Source organism: Trifolium pratense, linkage group LG2, assembly GCF_020283565.1.
Source record: "Trifolium pratense cultivar HEN17-A07 linkage group LG2, ARS_RC_1.1, whole genome shotgun sequence".
NCBI classification, from domain to species: domain Eukaryota; kingdom Viridiplantae; phylum Streptophyta; class Magnoliopsida; order Fabales; family Fabaceae; genus Trifolium; species Trifolium pratense.
The window spans coordinates 884349-910249 of NC_060060.1; the positions used below are offsets into that span (position 1 = coordinate 884349).

Here is a 25901-nt window from a genome sequence, read left to right on the forward strand (position 1 = left end):
TGAAGTCTACTATCAGCAGTATTACTTCGAAGCTAAACTCACCCGTTTACAACTTCTCACTTAATCACTACCCAATGACCCTTCTACCTAGGAACTCCTAGATATGAGACCCCGTCCCAATTCCCACCTTAGCAACACAGACAGCGCTGCTATTCAATTCCACAAAACACACCAGGTGGAGACACACTCCTAAGAAACTAGGATTCACTCTTGCTTAAAAGCTTGCGAGTAAACCACACAACACAATAGAACAATCTCCGTACTTCAAAGCTTAGGAGAAGTTCACACTTACAACTCAATAACACTCAGGTCCTAAGCTTGCATCAATGAGACACAAGATAGGCTCACAATTAACACTCTAAAATCCCTAAAACACACGCTTTGTAAGAACACGATTTTAGATGCTTGAAACCATATGCTTGCCTTCGTATTTATAGTAGTAGAACGACTTGGGCTTCAAGACAAAATTAGGGCTTCTAGAATTGCGGCAGCAGTGATATATTTTTGAAAACAATAGTTATATTTTTGAAACCGCAAAAATATATTTTCCAAAAATATAATTCTTTTGGAAAATAAAACTAGGGTTTAGCTGCCTCATGAAACACATTAAACACGTGCGCCTTCTTCTGTAAGAAACCTTGACATAATTCTTCAAACAGATCTTCAAAAGATTGAGTAGAAAATAATAACATCCAGCTGGCGCGCGCAGAACAGAGTCAGGTGTTGTTCCAAAGTGTCACAACATTTGTCACAACACTTGGGGTCAGCACACTTGTCTCAACACTTGGCTAAAATATGTTTTTGCAAAATGTAGCCAATCATACAAAAACCCAACAATCTTAAACAACTTCATGATCGTATCAGAGCTCTTCTGAGCTCTGCTGCGCATCGCTTTGCTTCTTATGGCTCGTGGTGGTCATAACAACACTGCCGGTGGTTCAACCACCGTTCTCGTCCAAGATCCGTCGAACAATCCCGACGATGTTTACTACGTTCATCCTTCTGATGGTCCTACTTTCGTCGTGGTGAAACCTATTCTCACTCACTCCAAATATCAAGCTTGGGCGCTGAAATTCTGGCACACTAGTAACACGATGGTCCAACACTGTATGTTTGATCCGATGATCCAACACTGTATTCAACACTGAACTAGACGAACAATAAGGAAATATAAAATGCACGAACCAGAATAACACAGTTATTTGTTAACCCAGTTTAGCATAACAGTCTACTCTGGGGGATACCAATCCAGGAGTGAATCGACTATGATAGTATTAGTTCAAAGCCCTCAATAAACGCCCCGTTTATGACTTCTCACCTAATCACCACCCGTGCTATATTCTACCTAAGTCACACCTAGGTATGAGAACCTCCGCTCAACTCCTCTTAATCACAGCCACTGTGATCGTACACGTTACAGTTTACAGATGAAGACACACTTCTTAAAACATCCACCAATTCTGTACTTCAAAGCTTAGGAATGGTTCATACACACTATCTCCTTGCTTAGAAGCTCCGGAGATATTACAACACAGTAACACACAGTCCTTAATCTTGCATCAAGGTAATACAAGAAGAGGAACACAATTGACAATACTAAAACCCTAAACACACGCTTTGTAAAACTCAATTTCGGCTTCAGTGATTTGCACAAGGGTTCAGTCTTCCTTTATATAGCCTGAGCTAGCACGAGCTAGGTCTTGAATTGGGCTTCAAAAAACGCAGCTGGTCCAGAAGTTACTTCAAGGAATATTCTTGAATCAAATGTTTTGTTTCCATAAATAGTTGATGCATTCTGAAACAAAACTAGGTCATGGCCGCCTTCTAGAACATTAGGAAAGGCGTGTTGCTTGGTGTACAAGTAAAAAGGCGAGATTTCCGTAAATAGAACTCCACGCGAGATTAAAAAAAAAAAATCAGGCCCGGCCCATGGATGTGGTATCCAATGTTGAAGCATTCCATGCAACATCTTGCTTGAACTTGATGGTGAAGCATTCGGCTCCACATCTGGCTTGAATATTTGTTTTAGCAAAATGCGGCCAACATAAAACACCAACAATCTCCCCCTTTAGAAATTTTTGGCTAAAACAACCAAAGATCATTTCAACCAATCTAGAGAGATACATCTCCTACCTTAGACGCTTTCCTTCCAAGCACAATACTATAGCCTAAAGTTGCAGCTACACGCACGATATCACTCGCACCAAAATTCGTTTCGGCGATCTAACGGTTAAAAATAAAGAGTCACATGCACGAACCCAGTGTCCAAACTCGAACGCCATCTGCCGGTGAGCCAAGGTGTTGTCACAGTTACCAATTTATCTATAAATTGACGTGTAGTTTACCTGATATCATCCAGGATCATAATTTTGGCAACACATTTTGAAATGATTTTGGTGTAAAGGAGAAAATGAATAAAGGTTAATACACTCCCCCTAACTCAGACTAAAAACGGTGGATTATAAAGGATGGCATATGCATATATGGCTCATAAATAGCAATTGATTCCTGATGACATGCGTCATTACATGAAAATAAGACCAATTTCAAGTTTTTTTAGAAGAATTGTAACTCATTTCATGGAAGAATAATGCACTAGTTTGAAGATATTTGCAAAGGATGAAAGTAGCTGAAGAATGAAGAAAATAGCTAATATTCTGCTTTTTTCGCCCCGGGCGAAAATGTTGGTGCCTCAGCCGAAACTTTTGTGACTGAGGCAAAAATTCCTGTGCCTCAGGCGAAAATTCCCAGTTGAAAAGCACCTCTCTGTTTGCTTGTTCGCCTGAGGCGAAAATGTTGGCGCCTCGGGCGACAATTATGTGCCTGGGGCGAAAATGCTCGTGTCTGAGGCGAAATTCTCATTTATTGACTCCGGTTATAAAAGGAAAAGGCAGATCTGAGATGATGGATCGAAAAATAGCATTGGAAACATCAATTTTGAGAACTTTTGAAGATCAAGGAGCTTGGAGACAAGGATTTGAAGGTGAAAACACATCACGATCATTTTGTAATCATGCTTTCTTTCATTTCTTTGATTGTAATGTCTTTTATTACTATGTGTAACTAAATTCTCATGATTGATCCTTAGGGGATTCTTATTATTATTTCTCTTGAACTATGTGATTGTCATATGTTATAATTAATGAATTACGAAGTTAGTTTCTTCAATCATTCCTTGTTCTTAATGCTTTGCATAACTTGATCAATTGTGTAATGTTTTCAATTATTTGTTTTACTATGACGATAGGAATGAATGATCGATCTAGGAACGATTGATCAATTAACTTTCACTTAAGACATTTCGGATCGTTAATTGAGATTAAAGGATTAAAGGTTGTAAACCTCAATTGATCATAAATTACCTAAGACATTAGGGATCGATGATCAAGGGAGAGGATTATGTTACCAAGACATTGGGCATAATTATTTTTGATTTAATCTAATCGTGAAACTAAATTCGTTATTATACATGAAATTACCAAGAGAAGTAGGAATTAGATGAACCAAAAGGATCAATCACTGTTCTCCTATTGATTTTAATCTTTAGTTATTTCCAATTCTTATGATCGAAATTTGAATCAACAAATTCTCCCCCATTTTTACATTGAAATTTATATGTTTAAATATGAATTCAATTAGTTTTTGAATTACAACAATTCCTGTGGAAAGAACGATTTTTATACTACTTGACGGCTATTTGTATACTTGCAAAATATTCATCAACCCACCATGAATTTCTTAGTATTTGCACAATTATTAGGTTTCTATAACATGGTTCACGTTCACTATTAATCAGGAAGTTGAGTTGGCCGAGTAGTTTGCTAAAATGATGATAATGGCTAATTAATTTTCCTTTAAGTGAATAAGAATGAAATAAAAGTTATGGAGGGAGTGAGCTGGACGTGTTGATTAATAGAGGGGAGGTTTCAACTTTGTGTTCAATGCTCTCATCAATTCTTCAATCAACATTCAATAATAGGATTCTCTTTTTTTTTTCTTAATGCAATTTATCACTCAAAATTCACAATATTACTAATTAACTAGCTAAATTAGTTATGAAATAAATAATCAAAATAAGACAAAAATATGATTGTACAGATAAGTTGTGCAATACAAATAAATAATTTAAGAAAATTACTAAAATAATTTATTCCAAAATTTTGGGGCGTTACAGAGTCGATTTTAAAAGAAAAGCCTTGCAGCACAGTCGAAATCGAACAATAGAATTTGTTTGAGTTTTGCAATTGAGAAGAGAAGTTTTTGTGCAATTGAGAAGAGAGAAGGTTTTGCAAATTGGGTGTTCTGTTTTTTTTTTTTAAGTGACATCTTCCTCTATTTTTTTTTTTAATTATAAGATAACATAAAAAGCTGATGTGGCAGCTGAGTCACTCACGTGACTTGCCACATCAGCGTTGACTTGGTCAAAATTTACATTTTGCAAAAGGAAGTAAACATAGGGGGTCAGAACTACTATTTTGAAATATAGTGGTCTAAAATTGCAATTTTCTGAATTTTTTTTTTTTGAAAACTTGGTATCCGGCCTTAGGACCGACTAATCCAATGAAACCAAAATTGCAATTTTCTGAAACTTAGGGGGCCAAAATTGCAATTTAGTCTAAAATCAATGAGAATCTGGGGTATTACAATTAAAGGCAAAGAAAAATGCACTTATTTTGATTTAAATATTTCATGGTTTAATCAATCTACTTGTGATCTGAATCCTCTCCTATTCGAGCTTTCTACTTCCATATGTGCAACAATATTTTTCTACTTCCCCCCATCTCTCTCTCTCTCTCTCTCTCTCTCTCTCTCTCTCTCTCCTCTCTCTCTCTCTCTCTCTCTCTCTCTCTCTCTCTCTCTCTCTCCTCTCTCTCTCTCTCTCTCTCTCTCTCTCTCTCTCTCCTCTCTCTCTCTCTCTCTCTCTCTCTCTCTCTCTCTCTCTCTCTCTCTCTCTCTCTCTCTCTCTCGTAGATTATACTTCATTAATTTAAAACTTAATTACATATTTGGTCCCTTATATTTTTCTCATTGGTTCCCTACCATTGGATTTGGCACATGATAAATAACAGGAGGCATAGGTATGCGCCGGAGATGATCCACTATGGTTCTGGTGCTTTTTGGCGGGGTTGGCCCCTCTTGAAATTATGGCTACTCTCTGTAGGCACTTCCTAAAATTATTTTTTGGTTTTTTTAAAATTTGATTGGATGTTCTGTCAAAAAAAATTTGATTTGCTGTTATTCAATCTTCCCCAACATGTAACCAAAAAAATTATAGGAAGAGATCAGGAATGAAACTTGTAACTGAAACTGATGATAACTCATTATCCGGAATAAAGTTACAATATTTCCCCTTCTCTCTTATACAAAATATATTGAATAAAGTTACAATATTTCGCTTCTTCGATAGGAGCTTGAATTTCATTTTTCCCCTTATATTAAAATCTACATTGTCCTGTGAGCTTAACTCAGTTGGTAGGACATTGGATTATATATGCACGGGGCCAGAGTAAAAAAAAAAAGAAAAAGAATATTAATTTCTTAAATGATGGCTTGAAATTATTTTAACATAAAATAGTGATTTAAAGTTAACTGTTATCACAAAAATATTTAATTTTACTAAAATGAACCAAAGTGTATATTTTACCACAAGAGAAGAGAAAAATGTTATTCAAAATTCTTTCAAGAGAGGGAAGTATAATGTACTAAAATAAATATAAGTGTGAAACAAATCATAAGAGCATGCAACAACATAATTTCCTTTTTATTTTAATTAATTTTTGTTGCTTCTTTATACATCAATATACATTCACAAGCCACTAATTTTGTCCAATACTTGTGATCTTCCCAATACATCCACAAACCCCAGATTCGGGCTTTATAAATGTGGGCGCCGGAATCCAAAACGCGCAGACTGGTTTAGTGTCAGCTTCAATACACACATGATCTCGACAATCCTCATGATTTTGGCACCCAACTAATAAGAATTAAGGAACGTTATCATAATGGGGGTGAAACAATTTGAATAAGAAAATTTAAAGGTAAAAATTATTAGGAATCTTAATACAAATATCAAATTTAGACAAACATTATTTAAAATTTTAATTTATTTTGATAAAAATTAGGGTTAAACAAGTTTTTGAACCGTATAAATATTCTCAAATTTATTTTTAGTCTATATAAAAAATTTCAACAAGTTAATTTGGTCTCCCAAATATTTTATTTGATAACTTTTGATTCCTATTTTTAAGTCAACTTATGTATACTTCGATATTTTTGAATAAATTTTTCTATTTTTGTTTATAATAATATAAAAATCTCTTTCACAATAATTTAGAATTTTTTAAATTAGATGAATTAAATATGATTTTTCTATGCGCAAAAATCATAGAAATTTATATCTAATTCATCCATTATGTTGTAAAAAACTAAATCTTGGAGGGAGAGATGTTTATATTATTATAAATATAAATATAAATATAAAAACTCATTAAAACTTATGAAAGATTGATAGGGAATTTATATTTTTGTCAGAGAGGTTTATATAATGTACTAACCATGAATGCATAAAATAATAAAAATTTCAAGTAATATACATGAGTTGAGAATCCACTAGGTTTGATCTATAGTGGTAAAAGGTTTGAATAGTATGCATATAAAGTTCTAAGTTTGATTCTTACGGATCACTCCATTGTAAATGAAAAACTATATATAGATTAGTTGACTTAAAAGCAGGGACATAAAATTGTACGAAAGAGATTTGAGGATTAAAATTTACTGAAATTTTTTGTTGGAACTAAGAAAAAATTTGACGTATTTATAGGGATAAAATATTTATTTAACCCTATAAATTAATATAAAAACATGATATTAAATTTTGTATACAGTATACTATATCAAACTAAAGTTTGAAATGTAACCAAAAAAAAAAACTAAAGTTTGAAAGCAAATGTAAAAGCGATGATAAAAATTACTTACGGGTATTTGCTATAGAAATAAATATGGAAAAGAAGAAAATCATAGTATAAATAAACATATAAACTTTAACCATATTTTTTCTTTTATGTATCTAGAAATAGGAATCATTTGTTAGCTTTATAGCGTGAAAAAAAGTTCATGCTTGTTAATATGAAACTATTATTAAATTAATGTTTCTTAGATGTATGTATAAAATATGTTTGTCTCTTTAGCTCATTCAAATAATTACTTGATCTTTCATTATATTTTTTTTTATTTCATTTTTATCCCATCATAATAGTGAAGGGAAACTCTAAAAATAAATTTAATATGGTTGAATCATTACAAAAATCTTTTTTGAGTATCCATCCTAATCTTAATGCAAGGTTTTCGTACGGGTGCATTTGTACGGGTCTATTGAATTTTATTCGATATTTGAGTTTGTCACTATATCAATGTAGAAAATTTATTTAAAATTAAATATTTAAAAATTTGTTATATAATATTGTTAAAATATAAGTGGAAATAAAAAAAAAACAAGTCGAATTATTGTGTTTATTATTTCTTGTAAACTTATTTATTCGATTTTTTATGTTTCAATAACAAATAATGATCCCGTGTTAATTATTGTTAATCTTTTGATTCGCAATAAAGAACGGAACAAACAAAACAGAACTGGACAAGTAAGTAAGTTACAACGCCACTTTTTGTTCTTCACCTTGTTTGATAATCGCTTTACAGCACAAGACAAAATGTGCAAAATTACTATAATATCCTCTATATTGTGTAATGTTTCATTGGAATAATATTAAAAATAAATATATCAAATTTCCAAATTGTTAAGTTTTTTTGCTATTTATCAAAAAGCTATTATGATATTATGAAATTAAAAATATGTTATATAATTTCTTTTAATGCATAAAGAAAATTATAATTATAATTATATATTAAATCTGAATATATTATTGTGCAACCCAGAAAATGTCAAAACTAAAATTTAAATTCAAAACAAGTGACAAACTAGAACATGGATTCCATGCAGTCAGGGGCTGGTGAATTCATGCAGTCAGTTTATTATCTACCATTTGATCAATATATCAAAATGAATTTATTAAATCTAAGGGCTGTGATTCACCTGACTGCAGAGAACCCAATATTGTCCTACATTGTCTAGCGGACAAAAACATGTCCTCCACTTCGGTGGGTAACAAGTTTCAGATCAAACGGCGGACAAATTTTGTTGTCGTGTTCAGTCCTTCATTATTTAACAAATCAAACACATTCTTAAAGTTTTCCTAGACAAATTTTTATGTTTCAATGACAAATAATGATCCCGTGATAATTATTGTGTTAATATTTCTTGTAAACTTATTTACTAGGCAACTATGAATTAATCATTTGTTCGTAGAGTTTTATTTTTGTCACTCTCCTGATTCTGCGACGCGTCCTACGAAATTACCAATATACCCCTGTCCGCTACTTAAGTAACAGACACCCTACCTTTATAACGTCATCTACTTACTGAGATCTTTGAATTCAACGGTTAGATTGAAAAAATATAATACCGATATCGAGTTATTAAGCGGTGTAAGTCAATGGAGACTTAGATATTTCTCAAAATACAACTTTAAGTACAAGACTAATGGGAATCAAATCAAGTATAAATCCTCATATTAGGCAGCAAACTGTACCTACAAAATGAACAAAACCAAATTTGAAATCAGACTAGATTAAAATAAAAATATTATTCGTCACTGGCCTTATTCAATCTAATAATGAATTGACAGTAACATACAATAGTGCAAATTAAGTTGCCGCAAATTATGAATAAAGCAAGTAATCTAGCGCTGACCATGAATATGGAAATTAAATAAACCATCCTTTAAAAGCTTTTATATAAAAGCAAGCAGGATAAATTTCTTTATATACAAAATCAATTCTTTATATAATAATATAAAATATTGCAAAATCATTTTGATCCAGAAAGAGAAAAATTTGTTGAACGCCAAAATACAAGTTCGATCGAAATAAAAGAAAATATAATTCATCATCGACAAGGTTTATACACAAACCACAAATAATCTCAATAAATCAAACATGAAGACATGTTCTGATACCACTTGTTGGAATTAATTTTAATATTAACAATATACATACTCTCAATAATAAATAGACTTAAATGTAGTTTTGGTCCCCCAAATTTTCTAAATGCTTTATTTTGGTCCCCTAGTTTCAATTGCTTGATTTTAGTCCATCACTTTTACCCCATTTTGCAATTTGTAGACCCTCTTGACTATTTTGACCAAAATTATGCTGACATAGATATTATATACACGTGTTTTAATTTAATTGGTCAAAACAAATATGTATTATTTATTTTAAAAATGAAAAATAAATTGGAAGCCGAATAAACAAGGTCACGTGAGGGTTTTTTGCTGAAATTAAAAAAAACAAGCCAGCAAAACAGGGAAAAACACATAAGCTTCTAGCAGCAGCAAAACAGAACAAAAGGGGTGGATAGACGAAGCAACAACAACCAGCCAACAACAGCAGAACAAGTAATTGATAAACAGAACTTGATCTCTTCATTGATAAAAATTGAACATTACATAGACCCACTTTTACTTAACCATCCACTACAATTTCTTCACTAATAACTACAATTGCTTAACTCCTAACTACAATAAGAAACCATAAAATCAGTGCAACAATAGTTAGAACAACAATGACTTGAACCAACAATAAAATTAGTACATTTATGGGTTCTCTATTGTCCAGGTACACAGAGGTGAAAGAACACTACAATTTTCATGTCACACGTGCTATTAAAAATGCGAGACGAATTGACACAACTCTTCGACGTTCTGCTACACGACCTTCAAACAATACACACGAAGAAAAATTAAATGTAGGGTTCAAACTATACCCACGAAATTGAAGGCAACAAGTTAAACATGGAAGAAGCCAGTTAAAATTGATCGATTTGAGAGGGGAAGAAGAAGAATATGATAATCTGAGATGCGATGAGAAGAAGAAGAAAGTTGAATCTCTAAGATTTGATATGTTGAAGTAATTGGGAGAGACAACAATGAGTTTCTACAAAAAAAAAAATAATACTCACGTGACCTTGGCTTCCAAAAAAAAAAAATAGCCAAGAAGGGCCACAAATTGCAAAATAGGGTAAAAGTGAGGGACTAAAATCAAGCAATTGAAACTAGGGGACCAAAATAGAGCAATTAGGAAATTTGGGGGACCAAAACTGGATCAATAATCTGTCTAGTACAGAAAACACTTTTTACATCTGGCCAAAACCTCATTTTACATCTGACCCCAGTCAGAGGTAGACGTACAAGAAGTAGTAAGTTTACGCTTTTTACATCTGACATTCGCCAGATGTAAAAGTATCCCCTTTTACCTCTGTTCTCATGTTTCAGCTGACCAATTTTATTTTTTTTTATAATTAAATTGGACCTTTTACATCTGACCAAGTCACCAGATGTGAAATAGTAACTTTATTTAATTTTTTTTTTTTCAAAATCCTGCGTTTTTTTTTTTTTTTTTTTATATTTTAAATCCTATTTTGTAATTAAAAAAAACCAAAATAACATTACAATTCAACATTCAACCAAAATACAATTACATTCAACCAAGTCATTACAATTCAAATAAAATACCAAGTCTTACAATTCAAATAAAATACCAAGTCTTACAATTCAAGCAAAATACCAACGATCCAAAATGTTATAACATTCAAGCAAAATACCAAATGTCATTACAATTCAAAACATCCTAATTAATGTGAATCCATCGTAACATCATACAAATTAACCTAGCTAACTCCTAAGCCTCATCGGCAACATCATTATCTACCTCATGATTATATAGGTCAAGAAAACAAGTTGCCCAGCGGTTTCACAATTCATACAGCTCCTCCTCTGTTAATGCCGTGGGATTATTGAACACCTACAATATGTAAATATATATTTACTTATACATACATGGCTTAAATTCATTACGTATACATGATCAACTTATTCATATATATAAATTAACATACATTCAGGTAGTATCATACTACATGATCTAAAATCGAACAAAATGCAACACAAAGTGAGCTAAAGGCTGCTGCCTCGAGCGCCCCACGAAGGGTGTGGCGCGCCCGCGCAATTGGCAGCATGCAACCTGCAGAATTCTGCAGAAAAGAAACAAAGAAAACAGTCCCCTTTATGCAGAAAAATGCAGCAAACCAGCCCTTCTTTTTATGCAGAAATTTATATTAAACCATGACAAACTTCAAGTTCTTGATCAATTGGAATTTTCTCAAATGCCTAGCTACCGACTATTGTGAAAGCCATGGTTTCAACCATGAAAATCCATCTAACTACCCTTAACACACTAGTTTCATAATAGCTACTACAAGAGTTCCATTAGGAGTTAACTAAATCATAAATATGAATAAGACATAAAACCCTTCTTCAAGCTCTAAGAGCTTGACCTGCTATGGAGAAGAAAAGAAGTTCTAGTTACCTTAGAAGAGGAAGCTCATCACAACTCCTAGCTTTCAAACAAGCTTCGATAGGATGAAAATGGTGGAGAGATGAATTTTGAGTGAGTGTATAGTGATGGTGGAGTGTGTGGTTCGGCCATGGAAGAAAGATGAGTGAGTTTCCAATTTATCCTAAACATGGAGGAACCCGACAGTTGAACTATAAGGAGAAAAACACAACAGAACATTCATATAAAAGAAAAATCTGAACAAATAATTATAAGCATGTTTTATAGTTTAACCATAGAAGCTCTCAAACTTTAAAATCATCAATTCTTCCTCTTCTTACTACTTCACATTCTTTTTCCTTGACTTAGGTAGCACCCTGAAAAAAAGTAACCAAACCAACAAATAAATAGAAAATGAGTAATTAAAGAATTGTGAAAGCAACATTAATGATATTTGACAATAAAAGATAGTCAAACCATGTAGCTGCTCACAACAAAAAATTTGCTTAAATTTGCTGCTCCCAAATTTCACTTCAACATGGATATACACTTTCACAATAGATATGATCCTGAAAAAAATAAAAAGGTTTTTTTCTCATAAGATATCAAAGCCTTTCCAATCAATAACATATCAAAGTCTTTATAATAATAACAATAGTATATTTTATGAGGAATGTATAATATTTTACTCACAATAATATATGTGCTCAAAGGAAACATGTTAATTTTGCTCCATCATCTTCTTAGTTACCATCATTTGAACTCAAACCTACAATATTATACAATGAGGGTGTCAAAAAATAGCACTTAATTTTGTAACACAGGAATATGAGGAAGACAAATAAGCAAAATTTCCCTAACATAAGTTTCCATTTGTATATTATTAAGATTGAATAAAAGAAAACATATACATACTTCAATCAACTATATACAAAACAGAGCAAAGTGATCTTTAAACTATGAGAAGCTACTTTTTTAAAACTTTAGACCATTACAAACTGAGCTATATACTCTTTACATTGTCATGAAGCATGATATAATATATCTAATAGGACCATTGTCATATTAGTGTTTCTCTTTACATTGTCATATTAGTACTACAATAACAATGCAGCAAAAGTATAAAACAAAGATGGAAAGACATTTGAAAACTCACCTTAAAATTAGATACATTAGAGTCTTAGAACCATAAACTTTATAATCCTAAAATTGTAGAAACTGAAGCACTGATATACAGATTCGGAGAGAATACCTTATTATACAATTCAAAGTAAACTGTTGGCTATATAGCCTTACAAATTGAAAACAGAAACAAAGCACTAACAAACCCACGTTTTACATGCCTACAACGTAGATAACTTATCTTATGGCATATCATATTTATGTATTGTATAACCATAAAAGTCTCAAAACTAACCTGAAAGCAGGAACTTTATTATTAGCCGACAAGCCATGCAACTTATGATAAATATAACAACATTATATAACTTACAATGATTTTTCCATTCAAAGCATCAGACCTCCTATAAGAGGCACATGCATCAACATAGGCTGTCTTCTGAGTTTCTACAGAATGAATAAACATGGTTACTTTTGGCCAGTAAACCCCTATCATTAAATTCCCAAACACTGAGTTGATATAGACATAGTCAAAATTAAGATGAATAATCAAAATTAAGATGAAATTGAAAAGGGAAACGCAAAATTGAAAACAAAATTGATTAAATAGATACTTACACTTAGGTTGATATAGTCCTCTCCTCTAGACCTTGGTAACACTCACGCATAAGGATCTCGCGGGCTTCTTCCGATATCGATTTTAGCCATATCGGTTCATAAGTCAGTTCCGGTTTCAGCCGGTTCGGTTTCGGTTTGGAATTCGGTCGTGGTGTGACTCGTGCAAAACGGTGGTATCTAATTCCATCGGCATTCTGCAACAAGGAAGAAAAGAAATCACAATTCCTAACCCTAAAACGAACACACCATTCCTCTCTCTCAATGATAACCAACAATATACACCTAGCACAATTTCTCTTAAATTCAGGAAGCACAAATAAACTAAATACCAAATATACAATCAAATAAACTAGTTTCACATACCTAATTACCAATTTATGAAACAAAATGATGAAAAAAAAATTGGAAACAATAACTAAAAAAATTAACAAAATGATAAACTGAACCTGGATTGAACGTGAATCGAGTCTTAAGATTCTGAATCGTTGCTTATTGAGAAGCTGAGAAGGATTTTCTGGGTTTGCTTGAGAAACGAATCGAAGCTTGAGATTCTAAATTGGTGAGAAACTGGATCGAAGCTTGAGAATTATTTCGTGGCTTTACTGAGATTCTGAATCGAAGATTTGCTGAGAAAAATGAGAGAACAAATGTGAGAAGCTGAATCTGAGAACGAATCTGTGACAGATCTGTGAGTTTGATGTTGAAGACGGAAGAACGAAGGGTTTCGTGAAGCAGCGACGAGTTCATCGAGTGAGAGAGGTTAGTGAAAGTTTCGAATCGAGAGAGAGGTTCCTGAGAGGAATCACTCTTTGTTATTGAGGGTTTGTTCAGGAATCCAAAGGGAGTGTTTTGAGGAATTGTAGGTGGGAGTGTTTTTTACTTAATTCACTTACGTATTTGGTTCCAAAAACAATTATATTTTTTTTTTACTCAACCTAACATTTTACATCTGAGATATATATGCCCAGATATATATTTATTTTAGATAATTTTTGTCATAATTACAGGATTGCCACCGCGTTCAGTTTTGTTTCCGGGGATATTGAAATCAGATGTAAAACGTTTTGTCTATATATTTGTTCCATCTGTGGTTATTGAAATCAGATGTAAACACTACTCCATATAGCCTTTTACATCTGACATATGCTCGTCAGATGTAAACTACTTGTGTAATATGTCATATTTGTACTAGTATATAATAACTAATTTTGCAGAAATCTACTTCTGACCTTCAAATTCAACATCGTCTACCAAACACATTGTAACTCCAAATTTGAGGAAATTTAAATGACAACAAGGGTAATTTCGTTAGCTTTCCGGACATGTAAATACTATTAAAAAATGAGCTACAGGGTGAGAGACATGATAAAAATACCAGTAGTAGTTCCATACAATATAATTAATTTGGACATACCTTCACTAAAATGATAATTAATCTTTCTCCGTAACTCCAAATTTAGTGGAGTTTGATTTTGTGGAAAACTAACTCGATTGCGGTCATTTCGGTACCAGTTTGGTGAATTAAGGATCTAAATGGAATTCTGTGCGAAGTTTTGAAGTTGTGACTCGAAAGCAGATTTTGTGCAGAATTTTGGGGGCATACCTCCACTAAAACGGTAATTAATCTCTCTTTGTAACTCCAAATTTAGTGAGGTTTGATTCTGTGGAAAGATAACTCGATTACGGTAATTTCGGTATACATTTGGTGAATTATTGATCCAAATTGACTTGTGTGAGAAGCTTTTAAGTTGTGACTCGAAAGCAGAATTTTAGGGGGGGCAAAATCCAAAAAATTATAAAACAGGGTGGTAAAACTCTGTGTTTTAAAATAGGGGGGGTAAAATTCCGATTTAATCAAAACAGGAGGGGTAAAACTGCATTTAAGCCAAAAAAAAAAAATATTAATTTCTTAAATGATGGCTTGAAATTATTTTAACATAAAATAGAGATTTAAAGTTATTTTTTATCACAAAAATATTTAATTTTACTAAAATGGACCAAAGTATATATTTTAACACAAGAGAGGAGAAAAATGTTATTCAAACTTCTTTGGAAATACGGGAGTATATAATTTACTAAAACAAATATAAGTGAGACAAATCATAAGAGCAACAACATAATATTTTGGTAAATTACATGTCATCCGTGCATAACTACAAAACTAATCCACTCGAGATAGTAACAACATAATTTTATTTTTATTTTAATTAAATTTTACTGTTTTATACATAAGTATACATTCACAAGCCACTAATTTTGTGCAATGTACTTGGGACCTTCTCATAACGACATCCACAAACTCCAAATCCCTCAGATCCGGTCACATGAAATGGAAACCCACAGGCTGGACTATGATCAGCATCAAGACACAGAAGATTTCGACAATCCTCGTTAGTTCGGCACATGAGGAACACTATTAAGAATTAAGGAACTTTATCAAAATGAGGGTGAAACAATTTGAATAAGAATATTTAAAGGTAAAAATTATTAGAAATCCTTATACATATATCAAAGTTAGACAACAATCATTTAAAATTTCAATTTATATTAATAAAGATTACAGTTAAACAAGTTTTTAAACCGTATAAATAGTCTTAAAATTTATTTTTAGTCTATATAAACAATTTCAGCAAGTTGATTTTGTCGCGTAAATATTTTATTTCATAACTTTTAATTCTTATTTTTAAGTCAACTCATGTATACTTTCATATTTTTTAACGAGTTTTAATTTATATTTATGTTTATAATAATATAAAAAATATCTCCCACAATAATTTAGAATTTATTAAATTTGATGAATTAAATATGATTTTTTTATGCGCCAAAAAGTTAGAAATTCATATCTAATTCATCCAATGTGTTGTAAAAAACTAAATTTTGAAGGGAGAGATTTTTATATTATTATAAATATAAATATAAAAACTCATTAAAACTTATAAAATATTGATCGGGAAATTAAAGTTTTGTCAAAGAGGTTTATACAATGTACTAAACATGAATGCCGAAAATAATAAAAATTTCAAGTAATATAGATGAGTTGACAATCCACTAGGTTAGGTAATATGCATGAGGTCCTAAGTTCGATTATTGCTTACTCCATTGTAAACCCAAAACTATATATAGATGAGTTGACTTAAAAGTAGAGATGAAAAATGGTACGGAAGATATTTGAGAACTAAAACTTGCTGAAATTTTTTATTGGAACTAAAAACAAAATTTGACATATTTGTAGGAACAAAAAATTTATTTAACCCTATAAATTAATATAAAAATATCATATGATATTAAATTTTGTATAAAAATACCGGTATATCAAACTAAATTTTCAAAGCGAATTTAAAAACGATAATATAAATTACTTACCGCTATTTGCTATAGAAATTAATATGGAAAAAAACATAACCATAGGATAAATAAACATATAAACTTTAACCATATTTTTACTTTTATGAATCTAGAAATAAGAATCATTTGGTAGCTTTATAGTGTGAAAAAACTTCATGCTTGTTAATTTGAAACTATTCTTAAAATCATAATTATTATTAAATTAATGTTTCTTAGATGTATGCATAAAATATGTTTGTCTCTTTAGCTCATTCAATTAATTACTTGACCTTACATTATATTTTTTTATATCTATTTTTATCCCTTCATAATAGAGAAGGGAAAATCTAAAAATCATGACAAAAATATGACCTTTTTTAGTATACATCCTACATAAGGTTCTGGGATTTGAAAATATAGTGTTTTAATATTCTATTTGTTCAAAAGCGTTACTTTGAGTCTATATAAACTAGCAACAACAAATGACAAAAACACGAAACCAGATTGAAAGAACACTTTGACAATAACTATAAAAGATTGATTTAGAGAGGGTACATTTCCATCACAATATAATATAATTGAGTTACAAACCTATTAGTGGAAAACTTAACAGAAACGAGCCTCACAAACATTTGTCAGAGAATTTTACATTTGACACACTAATTGTGAGGGCATAAATTCCGCCACAAAACTTTTTATATTGTTTGTGAATTTGTGATAAGATTTATTACACTTTACAAGTTACTTGATACATTAGCTATCTTTCCTAGTGCTTGTGTATCTTTACTTAGTGTACACCATATGTAGAGTAGTCTAGCTTATAGTTTGTTAGAAGTTTGTTAGCAGTTTGTTAGAACTACCTTCACCTATATAAATGTGCTTGTAACTACTTTGCTTAATCAATCAATGAAAATTGCTTCCGTAGCTTTCAATATGCTTCTTCTTCTTCTTCTTCTTCTTCAATCTTTCTATGCGTTTTCGGTTATCTTAAACAACTTCATGATGGTATCAGAGCTCTTCTGAGCTCTGCTGCGCATCGCTTTGCTTCTTATGGCTCGTGGTGGTCATAACAACACTGCCGGTGGTTCAACCACCATTCTCGTCCAAGATCTCGTTAAACAATCCCGGCGATGTTTACTACGTTTATCCTTCCGATGGTCCTACTTCCATCGTGGTGAAACCTGTTCTCACTCACTCCAATTATCAAGCTTGGGCGCGATCCATGAAACGTGCTCTTGGAGGTAAGAATAAGTTTGATTTTGTTGATGGAACAATTGAAGTTCTAGTGAATTTGATCCTAATTTCAAAGCATGGAATAGATGCAATATGTTGATACATTCATGGATCATGAATTCTGTTGATAAATCAATTGCGCAAAGTATCGTTTTCTTTGATAATGCTATTGATGTTTGGAACGAGCTTAAGGAACATTTTTCGCAAGGTGATTACATTCGAATTTCTGAATTACAATGTGAAATCTATAGCATGAAGCAAGATTCACGCTCTGTTTCAGAATTTTTCACTACTTTAAAGTCTCTATGGGAAGAACTCGAATCATACTTTCCTACTCTTGTATGCTCGTGTCCAATGCATTGTATCTGTAACACTGGTATACGCAATGCTAAGCATCAGCATGAAGTTACTCGATCTATTCGTTTTTTGACTGGTTTAAATGATAACTTCGATTCAGTGCGCGCTCAAATCTTGTTGATGAATCCTTTACCTGCCATTAATCGTATTTTTTCGATGATTATCCAACAAGAAAGGCACTATAATTCCAATCACTATGATGACTCGAAAGTGCTTGTGAATGCTAGTGACAGTCGAAAGCCACAAGGCCGTGGACGTGGCTATTCATCTGGTTCGAGCTCATCTAGCTCAGGTAATAGGTCGAACAGTTTCGGTGCAAAGAACAAAGAGTGTTCCTTTTGTGGTAAAACCAATCACATTGTTGAGAATTGTTATAGGAAGCATGAGTTTCCTCCACACTATGGTAAATCTAATGCTTCAACCAACAATGCTTCTCAAGAGGAGAGGGAAGATGTTGGTGACAATCAAGGTGCTCGTATTAGTGGTTTTGATTTCACAAAGGAACAATGTTCATAGTTATTGAATCTACTTCAAACTACACAATTTGGTAATCAAGGCTCTTCTTCTAATGCTGGTAATCAAGGATCTTCCTCCACTCAAGTCAATATTGCTAGTGGACATGTTACTTTAGGTAACTTAGTTTGCACTTTGCACAGTAGTCCTGGTCAATGGATTATTGACACATGTGCAAGTGATCATATTTGCTCTTCTTTCGATTACTTCAGCTCCTACAAATCTATCAAACTAATCAGTGTTAAGTTGCCTAATGGACAAGTTTCCATTGCAAATTATTCTGGTTCAGTGAAATTTTCTTCGATTTTCACCATTTCACATGTGCTTTTGGTACCTGATTTCAATTTGAATTTGATCTCTGTTCCTAAACTTGGCCTTGATAACCATTTCCTTGTGTCTTTTGATAATAATAAATGTTTGGGTATGCTCAATGGAGGATTGTGTTACTTTAATCAGAACCAAGTTCAGCCTAATTCAACTACCATTGCTTCTTCTCAAGTTACTCCTTCTCATGTCATTCTTAAAGAAGCCTTATGACATTATGGATTGGGACATTTGTCCAATAGCAAGTTGTTAGATATGCATAAACAATTTTCTTTTGTAAAAGTTGATGATCATGCTGTTTGTGATATTTGCTGATGACAGTCATTTATTTGTTAATTTAATTGCAATTTTTATGATAATTTTAGGGGAAATGGTCATTTTAGTCCCTGAATGTACAACTCGCTGTCATTCTGGTCCCTGACTGAAGAAAAAATACAAAATAGTCCCCCGACTCTACAATCTGTTAATGACTTTAGTCCCTGACGTTTAAAGTGACCGTTAACCTTACAAAAAAAGGCTGATGTGACATTTTTTTGGGGACACATGGCACGTTGACTAGGCATTAGTTGGACACGTGGCCTGATGATATGGCGAGGGACCAAAACGACAATACGAGGTACCAAAATGACAATATTTTTTTCTTCTTCATTTCTTCATCTTTTCTTCCTTTCAACCTTCCTCATCTTCTTCACCTTTTCATCTTCATACATTCATCAATAAGACAATTACAAAAATCATCAATAAAAAAATTACAAAATCTTCTAACAAAATCCCTAAATCTCAAAAATTTTAAAGCGACTTTGTCTTTTCTCTCATCAACTGTCATCTAAATCCCACCAAACCCAAAACACATAACAATAGATCATCATAATATTGTTCCTCTTTTCCAACTTTCATTCTTCTCTTTGACTTTTCCTCTTTTCTCAAATGAATTCACTTCACTGCTCTCAGCTACGCCCAATTGTTTATGCACTTTCATCTTCCCCTAAATCCCAACCATCAATCGATTGCTATTTGTAACACCCAAACCCGTTAATTAATTAACTCTGCCTTTATAAAATCTTTTTATAAAATACGCAGCGAAAAATTGAAAATATGATTATAAAGCGCTGGTTTGAATACTACAGGCTTCATTCAAAGATAATACTAATACAATTAATTAGTAAAATGTTTGAATAAACAACACAAATCTTCGCATCGACACGATGCGTCATTAGTCATACAAAACGGATACATTTTCAAAATGAAACTAAACCAAACAGAGTGTTCTCAAAGGACTCTATATAGATATAAAACCCCTTTTTCCCATGTCTCAATCAGAGCAGAGCTTCACCATTTCACTCGGACGAGGCTAACACATAACCTGTCAACCTGGACCCCCAAAGGTCCAGCAAATAACACAAAGCAGAGAGTTAGAAAACATAAACATAAATATAAGTGTGAGTAGTATACTACACACTTCACACGCTATCATACATTCCTAACTCACGCACATACATCGTCAAATACGACTACCAATTAATCATTCATTTACAAACACACTAATCATATAGTTTCACGTCTTCTCGGACACTACCAAAGTGTTCATTTTATAGTCATGACGGACTCTACACTTGTTCATTTTATAGTCATGACGGACTCTACACTTGTTCATTTTTGTTGGCGTTGTATGGTTGGCCTCATTTTGCTAAAACATGTGATTTTTCCTGATGTGGAACTACATGCTTCCACCATCCAGTATAAGCAAGACGTTCGGTACAATGCTTCAACATTGGATACCACATCCAGTAGGCCGGGCCTGTGTATGGTGAGATCTCGCGCCTAAGTTCTAAATATGGAATCCATAATAAATGTTCGTTTGTGATAAGGAGCGTTGTCACGCATAATTATTAATGGATCTCGTGATCAAGTTTTGCTTGCTAATCAGATCTTCAAGTTAAGGAAACAAAACATTTTAATTGAAGAATATTCCTTGAAGGAACCATTAATCAAGCTATGCTATTGAAGCCTAATTGAAGACCTAGCCTGAGCTAGTGAAGGTTATTTAAAGAATGTTGACACCATTGTTCAAGTCACTGAAACCAGATTTGAGTCTTACAAAGCGTGAGTTGTTTAGGTTTTAGTATTGTGTCTATTGTGTTCTAAGTCTTGTGTTGATTTCCCACTAGACTAGGAATTGTGTGTTTGTGCATTGTAATATCTCTGGAGCTTCTAAGCAAGGAGATAGTGTGTGTATATCATTCCAAAGCTTTTAAGCACGGAAGTGGTGTGAGTGTTTTATGAAGTGTGTCTTCACATATTAAATCTAGAATTGTACGATCACAGTGGCTGTGGTCAAGAGGAGGTGAGCGGAGGTTCTCATACCTAGGTGTGTCTTAGGTAGGATATAGCACGGGTGGTGATTAGGTGAGAAGTCATAAACGAGAGGTTTATTGAGGGCTTCAAACTAATACTATCATAGTGGATTCACTCCTGGATTGGTATCCCCCAGAGTAGGCTTATGCTGAACTGGGTTAACAAATTACTGTGTTAATTTACTTTCAGTTTGTTCAGTTTATTATTCCTTGTATATGCGCGGTTGGATGTTGAATCATTGATTCACGCATTAAAAGTGTATTATAGTGGTGAAGCGTTGAGTACAACATCTTAACACTAGTGTGCCAGAATTTCAATTGGCATCAGAGCAGGCACCCTGCTCGAAACTCAGGGTGAGCTTCAGGGACGGAAATTTCTGGTGAGATGGACAAGGAAGGAGGAACGGTCTCTAAACCACCACTGCTAACTGGGCCTGAGAACTATGACTACTGGAAAGCTAAGATGATGGTGTTTCTTAAATCCATTGATAGCAGAACATGGAAAGCTGTAGAAAATGGATGGGAACCCCCAATGGTCATTGATAAGGATGGAAAGGTAACAGGTGAAATCAAGCCTAATAAAGACAATTCTAAAGACGAGGATGACTTAGCTCTGGGAAATTCAAAAGCCTTGAATGCCATATTCAATGGGGTGGACATCAACATGTTCAGACTTGTTAAACGATGCACTGTGGCCAAACAGGCATGGGAAATACTCAGGAAAGCACATGAAGGAACCAACAAGGTAAAGCTGTCCAAACTTCAGATGCTTCGCACAAACTTTGAAAATCTGAGTATGAAGGAAGAAGAGACTATTCATGACTTTCACATGAATATTTTAGAATTTGCAAATTCATTTGATGCCTTGGGAGAACCCATATCAGATGAAAAGCTGGTGAGCAAAATCCTCAGATCTCTACCTAAGAGGTTTGATATGAAAGTAACAGCAATAGAAGAATCTCAGGATCTGGCCAACATTCAAGTGAATGAACTAATAGGCTCACTTCAAACCTATGAGATGGGCATAAACCAAAGAAAAGAGAAGAAAAACAAAAGTTTGGCTTTTACCTCTAATACTGCAGAAGATGATGAGATAGATATGGAGAGTGATGAAAGTTTATCTGAAGCCATGGTATTACTTGGAAGACAGTTCAACCGTATCATGAAGAGGATGGATAAAAGAAATAAATTCAATGGTCCAAGTACCAAATCTGACTTCAACAATAAGTTCAATGGTCCAAGCACCAAATCTGACTTCAACAAACCTGTATCTAGTCAAAAGAGGACCAGAAGTGATGACATAACAGATAGGCATCACGTTAAACACGTGCTCATCTATCCATGCATGTTGATCCATTCTACCGTAGCTTAACAGCTAAGCAACACTTTTAGCACGTGTTCATTCATCCAACCACATCTATCACGGAGCTTATCCTTTACCCGCGAATAGCGGAACGACTCCAACCAAGATAGAGGCAAATAACGACCTCCCCTACGATACAAGGACTATCTTGGCAGTTGAGTCTATTGGGCCGGTTATCCCGGCCCAATAGACCAACCTTTGGCCCAACGCTGGGGGCAACTATATAAGCTCTCCTAGACAGGAGAGCCAGGTATTCTAAACCATTCTACACTTTCTTTCTCTCTCTTCTTTGTATCTCTTGTTCTCTTGCTGACTTAGGCATCGGAGCACCTGCAGGTACAAACTCCCCCTTCGGTGTGGACGCTTGCTCAACGGACCGGCCTCAACCTTTCTGATCATCAGGTTAGATCAGGAAGAATGCATGGTCAAAAAGAAGAATATTTTAAGAAATTGACATAGCAAGAAGTTTGAAGACAAATGTTAAAAAGAAGAAAAATACTTAGAAATAATGGGAAGTTTTGAAACATTTTATGTCTGAAGCCACTGTATTTTTAGTGGGGCTACTTGATGATGTGTCAGTGCACTAATGGCTGGATCCCTTTTTAATTGCACGTGATTGTTCTTTGAGAGGATATATATAGATGAGCTTTTTAACCTAAGGAGGGACACACATTATTACGGAGACTTTTGGAAAAAGAGGAATACGGCTGGAACCAAGGAACAAAGCAATTCTCCATTGGAGTCTTATTTGAAAGGTGCTTCTAAACATTAAATTATGTTTAATATTCATAATTTAATTGTTATGTTTATTATGAGTAGCTAAATCTCTATTGATTAGAACTAGTAGATGATTTTTCTTGAATTGATTTGAACCATATAAATTGTTGAGGATCCTTGAGACCTTTTTAATATTATTGTTATTCAATTATTTCTGCGTGTAATGTTCTTTATGAATTGACGAATTTATGAATTGAATTTAGGAATCGAGTGATTACTAACCATAACTTTTGAAACCTGAATTTGAAATAATTGTTTGGTCAATAGTCGTTTTAGAAATATCGGATTATTGAACTATGATAAATAGAATTAACGTGCATAAATCTTTCTATGAATTTGAATTGACCTAAGACATTAGAGAATTATTTTTATGGAAGAGAGTTCTTAGTCAATAACACCGGTCTGAACTATTTAGTTAATTCATCGTGACAATAAGAGTGAAAAGGTAGCTTAGGACCGCATTTACCAAATCATGAAGAGGAAGTGAATCGAAAATTTTAATCATCCATTAATCTTTATTAAAAATCATCTCTTTAGTTTACCGTATGAAAACCAAATATATGCCAAGCATACCCCTTTTTATTTACGTCCTAAATACGATACAATTGTTTTGTCGAGATTGGAACAATCCCTGCGGATACGAACTTTAAAATCAAAGAACTAAATTCGATAGTAGAGCTCGAAAAGCTGTTTACTTAGGACATAAGTCAGGTGTCAAAGGGGCAATTTTTTTTTTATTTGCACACCAAGTCCATTTTTATTTCTAGGCATGTCACATATCATGAACACATTCTACCCTATCGAAACCACAATCCACCTTTTCAATGGTCTTATCATTCGATTCATTCTACTTCTGATGATATTAATATTCCTGCATCAGACACAGTCACACCATCTACTCCAATTTTTGATGATGAATTTCTTGTTACCACCCAAAGCCATATACCTAACTCTAATTCTTCTCCTTCTTCTCCATCTTCTCCATCTTCTTCACCTACTCCTCCTCCACTTCCACCTGACAATAATGATATTGTCATTAGAAATTCTACAAGATTGAGATCTCAACCTAGTCACTTGAATGATTATGTATGCAATCTTTCTGATGCTCATTCCAAATCATCATCTCAAATTATGCTTTATCCTATTTCACATTTTCATTCCTGTGTTAACCTCTCTACTTCACATACCAAATTTGTTTTGTCTGTTAACAATGATATTGAACCTAGCACTTATAAACAAGCTAGCCTGCAAGATTGTTGGGTTCAAGCAATGAATGCAGAACTTCATGCTTTACAACAGAACAAAACTTGGATCCTAGTGGATGCACCACCTAATGTAAGGCCTATAGGAAGCAGATGAGTTTACAAGGTGAATCATAAGGCAGATGGATCCATAGAGAGGTTGTTTACGTAGGAATTTGGTAAACAACCGCTAGTTTAAGTATTTAAACACGAGAGATCAACTAGTAAATCAACAGAGGTATATAGCACGTCTTGTAGCTAAAGGATACACACAGGTTGAAGGTATTGATTTCTATGAAACATTCTCACCTGTTGCAAAAATCACCACTGTGAGGACCTTGATAGCTTTAGCTGCAATTAAATCTTGGCACTTACACCAGTTGGATGTAAATAATGCATTCTTGCATAGAGAATTTCAAGAAGTTTACTACTTGAGAAAGATTGACACTATGATATCAACATTGACATCAAATCATTGTGAAGAAGATAAACATATTTTTCTTCATTGTATATAATTTTCCTTTTCTCTTTATTTTTCTGCACTTTGATCATATTTCTTTATAATACAATTTTCAAGAAAAATAAAGGAATCCACGTTGTCTCTAAAATATCCATAAAAGTCTTAAAATCTAATTCACCCCTCAAAGGTTGATTCTTAAACTTACAAAACATTGGCCTAATAAAGGACAACTCTTAACAGGGAAGCTGAGTGTGAAATATGCCATAGAATTGGTGCAGCAAATTGGGCTCCCACAAGTCACATCTCAGAAGAAGTTCAAAGCAAGAAGCCCTTTCCACTTTCATTTAACTACAAATTGTTTGCTGGAACACATGTCCCAGACATCGTGATCAACAACAGGAATGAACAAGATGGGGCTGGAATATCTGACTCTCTACCTAAGGCCACAATGAGTGAAGTGTTAGCTGAGCTAATGGAAGTCTCCAAAGCTCTTGCAGAAGCATTATACATGCTTAGAATCTGTGTGTCTGTCATAACCACATAGCCTTGATCACTCTGATTAAGTGTTTTTGCTGCTAAGAAGGCTATGGTTCACTAGGATATAGTACTAGAAAATAAAATTGTTCTGGATTGTATGAAGACAATACTAGACTGCCTCATGCACTAAAGAATCAAAATAAAAAATTATGAAGACAAGATTATGATTGTCTCGTGAACTGAAGAATCAAAATCAAAGACAATCCACTACAGAAGTTAAGACATTGAAGACA

At 33.4% G+C, this 25901-nt stretch overlaps 1 protein-coding gene and 3 long non-coding RNA genes across 9 annotated transcripts; 1 reads left to right on the forward strand and 3 right to left on the reverse strand.

Moving 5' to 3' along the window:
* Positions 1–5693: 5693 nt before the first annotated feature.
* Positions 5694–7165, reverse strand: LOC123907145. Its single transcript, XR_006809164.1, has 2 exons — positions 6976–7165; positions 5694–5974 (listed from the first exon to the last, which is right to left on the reverse strand). It is a non-coding gene; the product is annotated as an uncharacterized LOC123907145 (long non-coding RNA).
* A 3512-nt stretch (positions 7166–10677) lies between these two features.
* LOC123907150 lies at positions 10678–14069 on the reverse strand. Of its 6 annotated transcripts, XR_006809174.1 has the most exons (8): positions 13632–14042; positions 13186–13379; positions 12941–13014; positions 12142–12865; positions 11926–12017; positions 11743–11825; positions 11482–11660; positions 10678–10917 (listed from the first exon to the last, which is right to left on the reverse strand). It is a non-coding gene; the product is annotated as an uncharacterized LOC123907150 (long non-coding RNA). The 6 variants fall into 6 exon arrangements; XR_006809171.1 differs by having other exon boundaries at positions 11790–11825; positions 12142–13014; positions 13632–14067; XR_006809173.1 differs by having other exon boundaries at positions 11941–12017; positions 12142–13014.
* A 1219-nt stretch (positions 14070–15288) lies between these two features.
* On the reverse strand, positions 15289–17435 carry LOC123907152. The gene is made up of 2 exons (XR_006809175.1): positions 16549–17435; positions 15289–15598 (listed from the first exon to the last, which is right to left on the reverse strand). It is a non-coding gene; the product is annotated as an uncharacterized LOC123907152 (long non-coding RNA).
* Positions 17436–17856: 421 nt separating this feature from the next.
* On the forward strand, positions 17857–19149 carry LOC123908988. The gene is made up of 2 exons (XM_045959754.1): positions 17857–18568; positions 18656–19149. The coding sequence occupies exons 1-2, from the start codon at positions 17857–17859 to the stop codon at positions 19147–19149; spliced, it is 1206 nt and encodes a 401-aa protein (XP_045815710.1).
* The last annotated feature ends 6752 nt before the right edge of the window (positions 19150–25901 follow it).